This window comes from Nyctereutes procyonoides, unplaced genomic scaffold (assembly GCF_905146905.1).
Source record: "Nyctereutes procyonoides isolate TBG_1078 unplaced genomic scaffold, NYPRO_anot_genome, whole genome shotgun sequence".
In the NCBI taxonomy this organism is placed as follows: domain Eukaryota; kingdom Metazoa; phylum Chordata; class Mammalia; order Carnivora; family Canidae; genus Nyctereutes; species Nyctereutes procyonoides.
Window position 1 is genome coordinate 17,815,140 of NW_026575147.1, and position 12,942 is coordinate 17,828,081.

Consider the following 12,942-nt stretch of genomic DNA (forward strand, 5'->3'; position numbering starts at 1 on the left):
CAGAGACACAGGAGGAGGGAGAAGCAGGCTCCATGCCGGGAGCCTGACACGGGACTCGATCCCGGGACTACAGGATCGTGCCCTGAGCCAAAGGCAGGCGCTAAACTGCTGAGCCACCCAGGGATCCCCTAGAACTCTAGTTCTAAGCAAATAAATCAGTCAGAGAAAGACAAATACCATGTAATTTTATTTATACATGGTATTTAAGGAACAAAACAAATGAACAAAGAAAAAAAAAGAGAGACAGACTCTTAACTATAGAGAACAAACTAATGGTTTGGTAACTGATGGTTACCAAAAGGGGAGGTGGGTAGGAGAATAGGTGAAATGGTATTAGGGATAGGAGTGCATTTGTTGTGATGAGCACTGTGTTTTATGGAAGTGTTGAATCACTATATTGTATACCTAAAATATTACACTGTATGTTAACTAACTGAAATTTAAATAAAAACATGCTAACTAGTAAAGTGGCATTAAAGCCCTCCCCAAAAGGAAAGGAAATAAAAGTATACAGATTGGGATGAAGAAATGAAATTATTTTTAGTCACAGATGACACGTTTATGTAGAAAATCCCAAAGAATTTAAAACAACAACAACAACAACCTGGAACTAATAAGCAAGTATAGCAGGGTTGCAAGATACAAAGTTAAGGTATAAAGTTAATTGCTTTCCTATATACCAGAAATGAACAATTAGATTTAAATTTTTTTAAATACCATTTACAATAATACCCCCAAAATGAAATATTTATGCATATAAATCTAATAAAATATGTATAGGATTTATATGCAGAAACTATAAAACACAGATGAAAAAAATCAAGGATCTAAATAAATAGAAAGAGATTCTGTGCTTATAGATAGAAGGAATCAACATTATTAAGATGTCAGTTCTTCCCAACATGTTTTTAGCTATTAGCAACTTGATTCTAAAGTTTATATGGAAGGACAAATGCCTAGAAAAGCCCGCTTTGACCTTAAGTATGTATTGCGCATAGTGACTTTCAAAGAGTACAGTATAGCAAGGGGGGAAAAAAAGAAGAGTGACTTTACAGTGGTAAAACCTGACAAAAACCATCTCAAGCCAGGTCATCGAGGTTAATATCAATAGTGAAAAGTCATATTTATAGTACTACTGATATGATATGATGAGAATGGCACTGTATCTCTATGGTCTTCTGCCCCCAAATCCATAACCCCAGTCTAACCATGATAAAAACATCAGACAAATCCTAACTGAGGGACATTCTATAAAATAATTAATAATCCTTAAAACTGTCAAGGTCATCAAAAACAAGGAAAGTCTGAGAAATTGTCATAGTCACAAGAAGACATGACAACTGAATGTAATGTGGTATCCTGGATGGGATCCTGATACAGGAAGGGCCATCAGAAAAAAATTGAGCAAACGTGAATAGAATATGGACCTCTAGCTAATAACTATTAGTATTGGTTCATTAATTATGATAAATGTATCATATTAATAAAAAACGTTGGGTGTCATGTATTTCGGGATTCTGTACTATTTTCCTAATAATTCTGTAAGTCTAAAACTGTTCTGAAATTAAAAGTTTATTTAAACATATTTGCACATAACACATTTCTTAAAGAAATTAAAATGAATGAGTGGCAGGCTCATTTTGGAACTAAGATGTTTATGGGGGTAAGGGTAGATATGTTCCTACCTTCTGAAATTTATTTCATTCATTTATTCAACAGATATTTCTAAAGTCATTCTGTAATAAAAACACTATTTAGTTTGTCCTTGCCTTCCAGAGGTTCAAAGTTGAGTATAAGGAGCAGAACCACACTTTGTAGAGCAGGTCTGTTGGAGTCACAGAGCTAAATGAATCACAGATTTTAGCCCTGTAGCAAAACTCATATATTTATATTCTTTTTCACAGTACTGATACAGCAAAGTGTTTTCTTGTGTCAATAAACACCATCAAGCTCTTCCAAATACTTGATTGGATCCTAGGTAGTGTTTACCACTGTGTCAACTCACTGATTTTTATAAAAGAGAATAGGAGCAGAACAGTATTGGGTCAGAAAGTAGAAAAAGCTGCTGCTCCTGGGTTTTAAATTTTCCTACAATCAATTAATAAATCTGCCCTGTACAAATGCACCTTGCTTGTATTTCCTGCCTGAGCACATGATTCACACATTTGAGCAGGAAGTTCATACAAGAAAAGAGAACAGGGGCATTACTGCTCTTCTGTTCCTTTGACAGACTCAGAATTCCATGGGACAGAAGCTTTAGGACTGTTCTCAACCTTGTCTGCACATTAGAATAATCCGGGGAACTATAAAATCAACAGTAACATAATGCCTCATCCCCACTCCTAGAGACCCCATTTTAATTGCTCCTTGTCTAATATGCAGACAAAGTTGAGATCTGCTGGTAAGAGGTAGTGTGCAGGCCCCGGAAAGCTCAGGGCATCAGAGCTCATCCCATCAACCTCAAAAGTCTTTTCTCCACACATTCTCAGCAAAACTGCAGAATGTTTGAGGACAGTGGCAGGAGTTTATCTATCTCAACAGCATCTAACAAAGTCCAAAGTCCAGCAAACTGGTACTGATTTTGCATGTCATCCTCATTTATCAACTGGGAGAGCTGGGTTTAAAAACTATAGGGCAAAAGTCTCTATATCAGCTGCACAGGGGACATTAGTAGTAAAGAGCTTTATTGGTACCATAAGCCAGAATCACACCAGAATTTCTGGATGGACTAACATTATTATTTGTTAAAATTCCCCCAGGCGATTCTTTAAAGTATGGCCAGTGCTGAGAACCACTGCTCTCCACCCTCTTCTAAGTGGTTTTGCGTTCGTTTGTTTGTTTGTTTGTTTGTTTTTTTAGAAGGGAGAGAGTTAATAAGAATTTTTTAAAACCTAGTCACCTGCTTAATTTATATTGCATTTTGTTTTCATTTTATCTTTTAAATTAACATGCCACATCTTATATTATCCTGTATCCACTTCATATATTATCTTGTATATGCTCTGTTTTCCAAAGATTATATTTTTTAAGTAAGCTCTACACCTGACGTGGAGTTCAAACTTACAACTATGAGATCAAGAGTCACACACTCCACTGACTGAGGCAGCCAGGTGCCCCCTAACATAATACTCTTTAGAGCTTTTTTTTTTTTTAAGACTTTTTAATTTATTTATTTATTCATGAGATACACAGAGAGAGGGAGAGAGAGGCAGAGACACAGGCAGAGGGAGAAGCAGGCTCCACGCAGGGAGCCTGACATGGGATTCAATCCTGGGACTCCAGGATCACACCCTGGGCCAAAGGCAGGCGCTAAACCGCTGAGCCACCAAGGGATCCCCATCTTTAGAGCTTTACTACTGGGAAAGTAGTTCTCACATCAGCAGCATTGGTGTAACCTAGGGGTTTATCAGAAATTCAGAATCTTAGCAGCACTCCAGATTGAGGAATCAGGATGTATATTTTGGCAATATTACCAGTGATTCCTATGTATATTAAGGTCTGAGAAGCTCTGTTTTGGTATGCTTTAAGGATTTAAAAAATTCAGGTTGATTACAGAATTAAAAAAAATATTTTCCAGCATTAAATACTTATTAAATCCTCAGCCTTCATAAGGGGTTTATCATGTTAAAGTTCTTTCACTCATAAAGTAATATTAAAGTATGAAAAGTCAAAATGGTATGTTTCACATTAGCACTACTTTCCACCGTCACTCTGATGTGTTCACGAGGAGACAAGAACTAACTGAAATCAATGTCTTGAGAACTTATAATTATTATTATTTATAAGGACCTCAAATAACAAACCAGGGGGTGGTAGAGCAGCAGATCTCAGAGGAAATTCTTTTTTTTTTAAGATTTTATTTATTTATTCATGAGAGACACAGAGAGAGAGAGAGAGAGAGAGAGAGAGAGAGAGAGAGGCAGAGACACAGGCAGAGGGAGAGGCAGGCTCCATGCAGGGAGCCTGATGGAAGACTCGATCCCAGGTCCCCAGGATCACGCCCTGGGCTGAAGGTGGCGCTACACCGCTGAGCCACCCAGGCTGCCCCTCAGAGGAAATTCTTAAGGAACACAGCATCAGCACATAAAGCAGGTTTAATCCAAAATTAATGGATGTTTATATACCTCAGGATCCACATTGTGTAACTGTGGAATATGTGAGAATGAAGGTCTCTATTTCCACAAGGATTCTAAGCAGCCCCTCAAGACATTTGGTCTCTTGAGGATTTATTTATAAAACATAAATATATTTGGCACCTAACACCTGTCAGACATCACATTTGACTCTAGAAATACAGGAGTGTAGTTGTACACATGTGTATGTATGTATATAGATGTGTGTAAAATATATTACATATGATATATAATATAATGGACACAGATGTAGTCTGTCTTAACAGAAGTCAGAGCGTCATGACAAAATATAGCTTATTGATTTTCAAAGAAGCAGTTCATATGGTGTTGAAATTTTGCCAAGTGGATATTCAGGGGGAAAAAAATCCCATTTTTAACAGAGAACAAGTTTAAACCATTTTGCAGTCAAAAAACCAGAAACCTGATACTCAGGTAGAAAGGGGACCTGAACTGATTTCACTGGCTGATAAGTTATCAGCAAACCTGGCTAGGACACTTTCTAGAGACACCAAATGCATGGGCCGTACCCCAGGCCTACGGAATAATAATAATTGCAGAGATGCCTGGGTGGCTCAGTGGTTGAACAAGTCTTCCTGCCTTTGGCTCAGGTCGTGATCTCAGGATCCTGGGACTGAGTTCTGCATCAGTCTCCCCCTGACTATGGCTCTGTCCTTCTCTCTGAGTCTCTCATGAATAAAAAAACCAAAATCTTAAAAAAAAAATAACTATGACATGTGGCACTTGCTGTACACTTGGCACTGTTATTAGTGATCGACATAATTATCCATTCACTTACTCCCTGCAGTAACTCTATGAGGTGAGTGCTATTATTATCTCCTTAAAGAACACAGAGATCTAGTGATATTCCCCAAGGTCACGCTGCTCTTAGGTACAGACCTGGGATTTGAACTCAGACTGTGCTCTTAATCTCTATACTATGTTGTGATTAGATTTCAAAAGTATAATTTTATATTAATTACCAAAACTAATTAACAGCCTTTTCAGTTCATGCCCCAGATGAGGCATGGGGGTACTGCCAGGAGGTATTCACTCTAGGACTGAGTAAGGACTACTGTCAAATAGAGTTTGTTCCCCCCAACAGAGCCAAGTTGCAAAAGGACTGTCATGGTATTCAACTAGGGGATGCTATGAAGCCATTTATGTAGTTTTAAACAGAGAATGAGTGCACGAGTGTGAGGGGCAGAGGGAAAGAGAGAGAAAATCTCAAGTAGACTCTGCACTGAGCACAGAGCCCAATGTGGGGCCCCGTCTCATGACCCTAAGATCATGACCTGAGCCGAAATCAAGAGTCAGACGCTCACCTGACTGAACCACCCATGCGCTCTGCTTGAGGGCATTTTTTAAGTGGCTGAGCAATGCTATATTCATTTGTACAGAACACAAAACACATCTGGATACCTTAATACCACTCATTGGTTTAGAAAACGAGTTTAAAAGCAAACCCAATGAATGCCTGCCACTTTGAAGTTCAATAAAGGAGGTTGGAATTCTTTGGCATATAATTAGCTTAATCATCTTTTAAGTAGATGATACCTAAACTCAGGAACAAATTGCAGGGCTGGATGTATGTATTAATAACTCAACTTTAAAACTGAATAAATACAAGGACAAGAAGTACCAGTTGCAGGTGCCCTCTGCCCTCTTCTGAAGACAGGCCCTGGAACTACCGATTTGATTTTTCAAGGGAAAGAAAAGTTCAAAGCAAAGAAGACAGCCAGATTTTATATTCTATTCAAGGACAGGATTATTATAGAATTATTTAAATTGAACTAGAATTCAAAGAAAGGAAGAAAAAGAGAGAGAGAAGGAAGAGTGGGAGAGAGGGAGGTAGGGAGAGAGTCAGGAGAAAAGAGAAGACCAGAAGGTCAGAGAGAACTGAAAAGGGGGAATCCCTAGAAGGAGTTGTAAGCAAGTATTCTAGACACTTACTAATGCAGACCAGGAGCAACCACTCTAAATTTTCTAACCACTCTACATTTTCTAATGTTTGTTATCTTGTTACACTCCGCCCTCCCCCCAAGATTGTTTACCCTCTTTCAGATAGCAGCAAAACTCATTAAGTGAAAATGATCACTGTGCCATTTTCATTTTCACAGATATCAGTAAAGGACAAACAAGGGATATCTATGTCCCATTTTGCTGCTAGCCTAGGGAAAGAAAAACCTGAACAGAACCTGAGGTGATGGCTCTGAGAAGAGGTCAGCAGGCTCAATTCTAGCAAATTTGATCACTGTTAAGCCCATCATATTTCCTGACACAAGATAAAATATCTCATTGTTGGAGGAAGTCATCAAGAGGACGTGACCACCAGTTGACTGGCAAGCTGGACTCAGGCAACTGGAGGCTCCACACCCTTCCCCTGCTCTTGGGCAAATCTCCATCAGTGAATTCTACCTGTGGGTAATCAAACCAGTGCTGAAGGGAAGTGTCAATTAGTAACCAGTAAGCCTGTCATCTCTGTAGAGTGGTAATTGTCTATATAAATTTCCTGGAGGGCATAGGAAATAGGATAAGCAGTCCCAAACTGCAAATAGCCAGTAAAACAAACAAACAAACAAACAAACAAACAAACAACAACAACAAAAAAGATCAAATCATGGTGGATGACAGCACACTCTGAGAACTGGACAAGGTAGTCCCTCCCCATCCATGCAGCTGTGCCCAACACTGCCACCATCTTAGATACCTGGGCCATAGTCCTAGGAGTGTACTATGCTGTGCTGGACTTAGCAAATGCCTTTTCCCAGTATATCCCTGACCACTGAGTCACAAGATCAATTTTCATTTACATGGGAGAGGCAACAATGGGTATTTTGTGTGCTTTCCCAAGGTTGCCTGCACAGCCCCACAATATTTCATGGAATGCTAGCCTGGACCTGCCCTGTTTTCCTTCCCCACATCACTAAAATTGATCCATTACAATGATGATATAATGTTGACATGGGAAGATTTGCCTTTGCTGCAGGGCACCCTGGAGGCTTTGCTGGAGCATATGTGAGAGAGACTATAGGCAGTGAATCCATAGAAAATTCATGGTAAAGGAACTACTATAACATTTTTGAGAGTTGTTTGCTTAGGTAAGACTTGTGTTGTTCCAGAAGCTGTGATTGATAAGGTGCAAGCCTACCCAGCCCCTAAGAATGTGAACAAGATGCTAAGATTTTGGGGACTTTGGAGGACTTTTATACCCCACCTGGCACAGTGCCCCCATTCCTTTTACAGTCACTTGGTAAAGAAAGGGCACATGTGGAACTGGGGATCAGAGCAGCAAGCTGCCTTTGAAAAGGCCAAAATACTAGTAAAGCAAGTTATGGTTCTGGGCATCTCCCCAGCAGGACTACTATCTGAATTAGATGTTTCTGCGACTCTGGAATATGTGAACTGGGCACTAGCACTAGAGAAGGAGAGAGTACTCCTAGGATTCTGGTCTCAGCTCTAAAAGAGGGCAAAAACCTATCTACCACCGTAGAGCACCAGCTTCTATCAGTATACAAAGGACCCCTCCTGGTTTAGCCTCTCACTAAGGAATAGTGCATTGTGCTAAGAACTTCTCTGCCCTTCAAGGGATGGGATGAGAATACGTTCCATTGACCCACCTCTGCCACAGCTCAGATTCCCTCTGTGATGAAGTGACATGCCTATTTGCAGCAGAAGAGCATCCTATCCACCAGCCTACTAGAAATGCAGGTGCTACTATGACCTGTGGAATATGTAGATCCTCCAGATGCCCCTGCCCGTATACCTGTTGTGTTGCTGTAGCCTGTAAGGAGGGAGTGAGGAAATTCCAGCTGATGCCTGGTAAACAGATGGGTCTAGTCAGGGTAATCCCTTCCAGAGGACTGCAGTCACTATTCAATCCAACAATGACACTATCTGGATGGAAATCGAAACAAAGTACAGTAGCCAGTGGTCTGAACTCAGGAGATCTTGGCTGGTGATCCATCATTCATGAGTTTGGCTGTTACTCCCTTGTTAACTCTTTGCACTGATAATTGGCCTGTTCTAAAGGGATGGAACCTATGGCTTGGACATTGGGAAGCCAAGGGTTAGATGATCATGAATGAGCCCTTGTGGGGATTAGAATATGTAGAAAGACATTTTGGTCCACCTATAAGAGCCTGAGGTATAACTCACTACTTTCTAGATCCCTGCTTATAAAGCACTGACATCCCCTGGCAATCAGGAAGCTGATACCCTAGTTTATACTGCCCTTGAACTATAGTGACTCAAGTTAATGCAGTAACAGCATGTCTTGTATGTTCTAAACAAAACCAAACACATCTACCAAGGAATTTGGAGCTACCCATCAGCGTTCTCAATCAGGGAGAGATTGTCAAATTGATTATACTGCCTCCCTCCCTCGGAGTAAAAGTTATACGTATGCCCTGGTTTGTGCAGACACTGCATCTGGCCTAACCCAAGCTTTCCCTGTTGGTGTGTAAACCAGGCTGCTACTGTTAGTGGATTATAGAAGCTGAGTACCATGTATGGATACCCTCATTAGTAAGACATGATGGGTGGGGGGGTGGGGGGGTCCCATTTCAAAGGTCATGATGTGCAAGACTGGGCAAAAGTCATGATGGCAAATGGAGATTCCAGCTCCCCTAGATCCCCCAAGCAGCAGTGGGTAGAAAGGAAAAGGAATATTATAGGAAGAGATGAAATTACTACCATGTGAAAACATTTTGGCCAAGTAGACTAAAGTACTGTCTCAGACTTTAACATGTTTGCATGATCAACCAGTAAGTCCTATTACCCCATATGCCAGACTGGCCCCAGTGCCGTGGCCCTGCTAAGGCACTCAATACTGTAAAGGTATGGAGGTTGCAGAACCCAGACATTGCCCCAATGCTCACCAAGGATCAGCATGCTGTGCTGTTGAGAACACGAAACCCTGAGAAAGGCATTATCTACTGAAATTTGCAGTGAGAAATTCTGCTGGGATAGGTGAGTTGCTTCGTACTCCTGGGTAAGGAGGAACTACTCAATTTCCACTGGGATCCCACTGCTCTACTACAAGCTAGATCTGTTGAAAAGAGGGGGAGAAGACGGGGATTTCTGGTCTGGCATATCCCACCCCTATCCCAACTCACATCTGAGAGTGCTGCCTCCCCTGGCCAACATGGTTGGTATATGTGACCTGGTCAAATTCCTAAAACTGTAGCCACACTAACATCTAAAGATCAGGCCTTGCCATTCTTGTAGCAGAGAAACACCTCCCCATACAAGTTCCTACTAAATATCTCTTTGACCTTAAACTCTGAGGCTCCTTTGGTATCCAGTTACAGGATAGGCACCTGATGGAATTCCTTTCTACAGTGGGTTCATTCCTATGTCCAACAAAGAAATCAATCCAACTGATAGCTATGTGGGCAGCTGCCCCTCTCTAGTTCTTCGGGATTGCCATGGTGAGTATCACTCCTCCAAGAAAGAAACTGAAAGGCCCTAAAGCAGTCCATTAAGGAAGAATAAGCTAGGGTTAGCATTCTTGGTTCATCTGATAATACTAATACTCTCCAGATATACTAAAATACTAATCCAGAAACCTGGCCTGTGGCAAAGACTATCAATAACTCTGGGCATGGATCTTTTTCTGTCAACCAAACTACACAGGTAGCCCATTAGCCCGCTAACTGGGAGGGTCCTAGAAATGCCATCATTGAGTCAGATCTGGGATGGCTTTATGGATGTGTTCACCCAGGCATCCCTATGTTGGGAAGAAAAAGTCATTCTAAACAGAATCAACAAAACTGCACCAGGAATATAAGATGGATATCACTGGAACTATGTAGTCAGTCACTCTGTCATACTAAAGTACAATGACTGGTTTGGCACTAACTGGTCATACCACCCAGGTATTTATTAGGTAGCCCCCAAAGGGGTCTAGTGGTTGTGTGGGACAAATTTTTGGTCATGGCTCCTACCTAGATGGTTGAACCATTGTGCCCTGGGTTTTCCCTTTGCATAGGAGAGAATTCTCCCCATCCATGGTAACAATATTTGCCAATTTCCCTCACTTCAAGGCTTGATGGGCATGCTGTGTCTTTCACTGACATGGATTATTTGGCTACTGTCATTGTTTCCTCCACTGGCTCGGTGGATGTTATAGTACATATTTAAGCCCTTAGTAAATTCACCCAGCAAGCATTAAATGATAACCAATAAAACTGGTCCTTACTGAATAATGAAATATCTCTAGTGAGAAAAGTTGTCCTCCAAAACAGAATGGCTTTGGGCATTATTTTTGCCTCAAAAGGAGGCACCTATGCCATTATCCAAACAGAACACTGTGCATTCATACCTGAGGAATCTGCTAATATGTCACCTTTACTAAATTACATGAGAACATCTGTGAATACCCTGAGTGATCCAACCCCCAGTTAGCGAACTTAATAAATCAGTGGTTGGGAGCGTGGGGTTCTTGGTGGAAAAATATTGTTTGGGGAATCATTACCTTCATCTTTGTTTTCTTTTGCATGTGCCTACCCTATTGCTGTGGTATCTGACTACCACACAGACAGACAGACACCAAATGGGCCACCTCCATGATAGCAAAACCCCTTGCTTACTTCTCAGGGGACACTGTAGAAGAGGAGGTTGTGTGACATTGTAAAAGCTGGTCAGGAGAGGTGACATGATGGGGGAAGGTCATCAAGAGGATGTGACCACAGGTTAACCCAAGAGCTGGGCCCTCAGAGACTTCTTGGAATGTACATTCTACTTGCCTTACTAGTGGGGTGGTGGTGAGACCATGTGGATGGTGCTGATTGAACCCAGTTACAGCCTGTAATATAAAAGTTTTTAAAATGGCAGGTGTGGAGATCTACTTGCCTTGTGGTTGCCCACAACAAGCCTCACATGTAAGTTCCTTTGTTTATTTAAAACTGCCACCTCATGGTTTGTGTGATGGGCACTGAGGAGGGCACTTGATGGAATGAGCACTGGGTGTTATACTATTATATGTTGGCAAATCAAACTTCAATAAAAAAATAAATAAATAAGATAAGCCTGCCACCTATCAACCTGGAGTGGCTGCCTCTTTTCTGGGTCTCTCTCTGCCCTTCACAAAGGGGATCCCTTCCAAATTACACCTGGGATGCTCCTGAGGTTTCAGACTAACACTCCTGCTGGGCATGTAGTAGCAGTAAGGGTTCCAAGTATTAAAGAACCAGGAGACTTACCTGGAACCTCCAGAGCCCTCCAATGTCATCAGTCCTTTCAAAGCAGACTGGCTCCAAGCCTTCTTCTAGGCAGCACTTGATAGAGGAGAGCCCGCTAACACCTCCTCCAATCACAGCAATTCTTTTCTTGGTCATGGTCTCCAGATATCTTCACCAGGCTGGATCAATGTAATCTGTCAAAAAAAAAAAAAATGACAAAAGACAGAAAGCATATAACACATGTCAGGAAAGAAAGACCTTGGCCATGGCATCCTCCAGATAAATGCCGGGACAAGTGCTTTGGGAGAAGTCAGATTCTGGGGTCCCCCTAACCATAGGGAATTGCTACGCAAGGGATATGGGGGCCCTGCATCTGAGAGACCAGGAGCTCGAAAGCCCTGCTGTGGTGGCCTCACTGCCTTTCCCGCAGCACCTGGCTGATCCTTCAGCTGCCATCCAGAGGCTAATCTGCACTTTTGGCTCTTGTTGAGGAAATATAAAGCAACAAAGTGTAAACAGCAACAGCCAATGGCAGGGAGCTGTTCGTCTCCACCTCCTTTCAGCCAAAGCCCTGCCACTCAGCGGCACCCCTTCCCTCCCCCAGTGAGACTATTACCTGAGGCAAAACTGCTTTGGGCAGAAAAGAATCCTACAACCTCTGTTTTTGGGTTGCAGTTGCCCGGATGCTCAGCTACCCTCTCTAGAGACAGAGCAACCCTGTGTTTTGGTCCCTCCCCGCTCCAGAGTATGCACTTTTAACTTCCTGGTATCTGCCTTAAAGTGACAAACTCCTCCTGGTGAACGGGGAACTAGCAACAGACTCAAAGCAAGTCTTGCTCTAAAAGCTTAAATGGAGAACACCTACCTTTCAGAGGATGTGTTAAAACAGATCCCGGTGCCCTCATCTCCATCTCCACCCCACTCTCACCTCACAGATTGGCTCTTTGGTTCCAGGCTGCTGGCTGCTGATAGGAATTTACTTAAAACACTGGTGCTCTAAACTGGCTGCTGGGGTTCAGGGAATTTCTACTTAGAGGAGCTTATAGTTTAGCAGAGAAGACCAAACACAAACAGATACTTTCAATAAAATAGAAATAGATTTTATTTTTAAGATTTTATTTATTTATTCATGAGAGACACAGAGAGAGAGGCAGAGACACAGGCAAAGGAAGAAACAGGCTCTCTGGGGGAACTCCGTCCCAGGACCCTGAGATCCTAACCTGAAGGCAGACGTTCAACCAGTGAGCCATCCAGACATTCCTAGAAATACTTTTTACAAGTGCTTTCTCAGGGCACCTAGGTGGCTCAGGTGGTTAAGGCTGGACTCTCCATTTGGTTCAGGTCATGATCTCAGGGTCCTGAGATTCAGCCCCACCTAGAACTCCTGCTTAGGGAGTCTGCTTCTCTCTCTCTGCCCCTCCCTTGGGTGCTCTCCCTCTCTCTTTCTCAAATAAATTAATGATTTTTTTAAGTGCTTTCTCTCACACAGTCAAATAAGTAATTAAAAACATAAAATATCCACTTTTAAAATAGAATTTAATTTTTTCAAATATAAAATCATGCAGAATAGGCCAGTGTAATGGATGTAGGATATCACACACCGAGTCAAAATTAGGGCTTATCCACCC

The 12,942-nt window shown here is 41.8% G+C and overlaps 1 protein-coding gene across 2 annotated transcripts in view; it reads right to left on the minus strand.

The window, feature by feature from the left end:
• The window catches only part of FMO5 (flavin containing dimethylaniline monoxygenase 5), a 33,282-nt gene extending 21,209 nt beyond the window's left edge, over positions 1–12,073 (minus strand). Inside the window, exons 1-2 of one of the 2 annotated variants that reach the window (XM_055312643.1) lie at positions 11,931–12,073; positions 11,336–11,508 (exon numbers count right to left, since the gene is read on the minus strand). In XM_055312643.1, the coding sequence (XP_055168618.1) occupies positions 11,336–11,470 (135 nt within the window). In that variant the 5' untranslated portion in view covers positions 11,471–11,508; positions 11,931–12,073. Of the gene's footprint in view, positions 1–11,335; positions 11,509–11,747; positions 11,784–11,930 lie in introns of those variants that run through there. The other variant, XM_055312644.1, reaches the window with a different exon arrangement.
• Between the last annotated feature and the right edge of the window lie 869 nt (positions 12,074–12,942).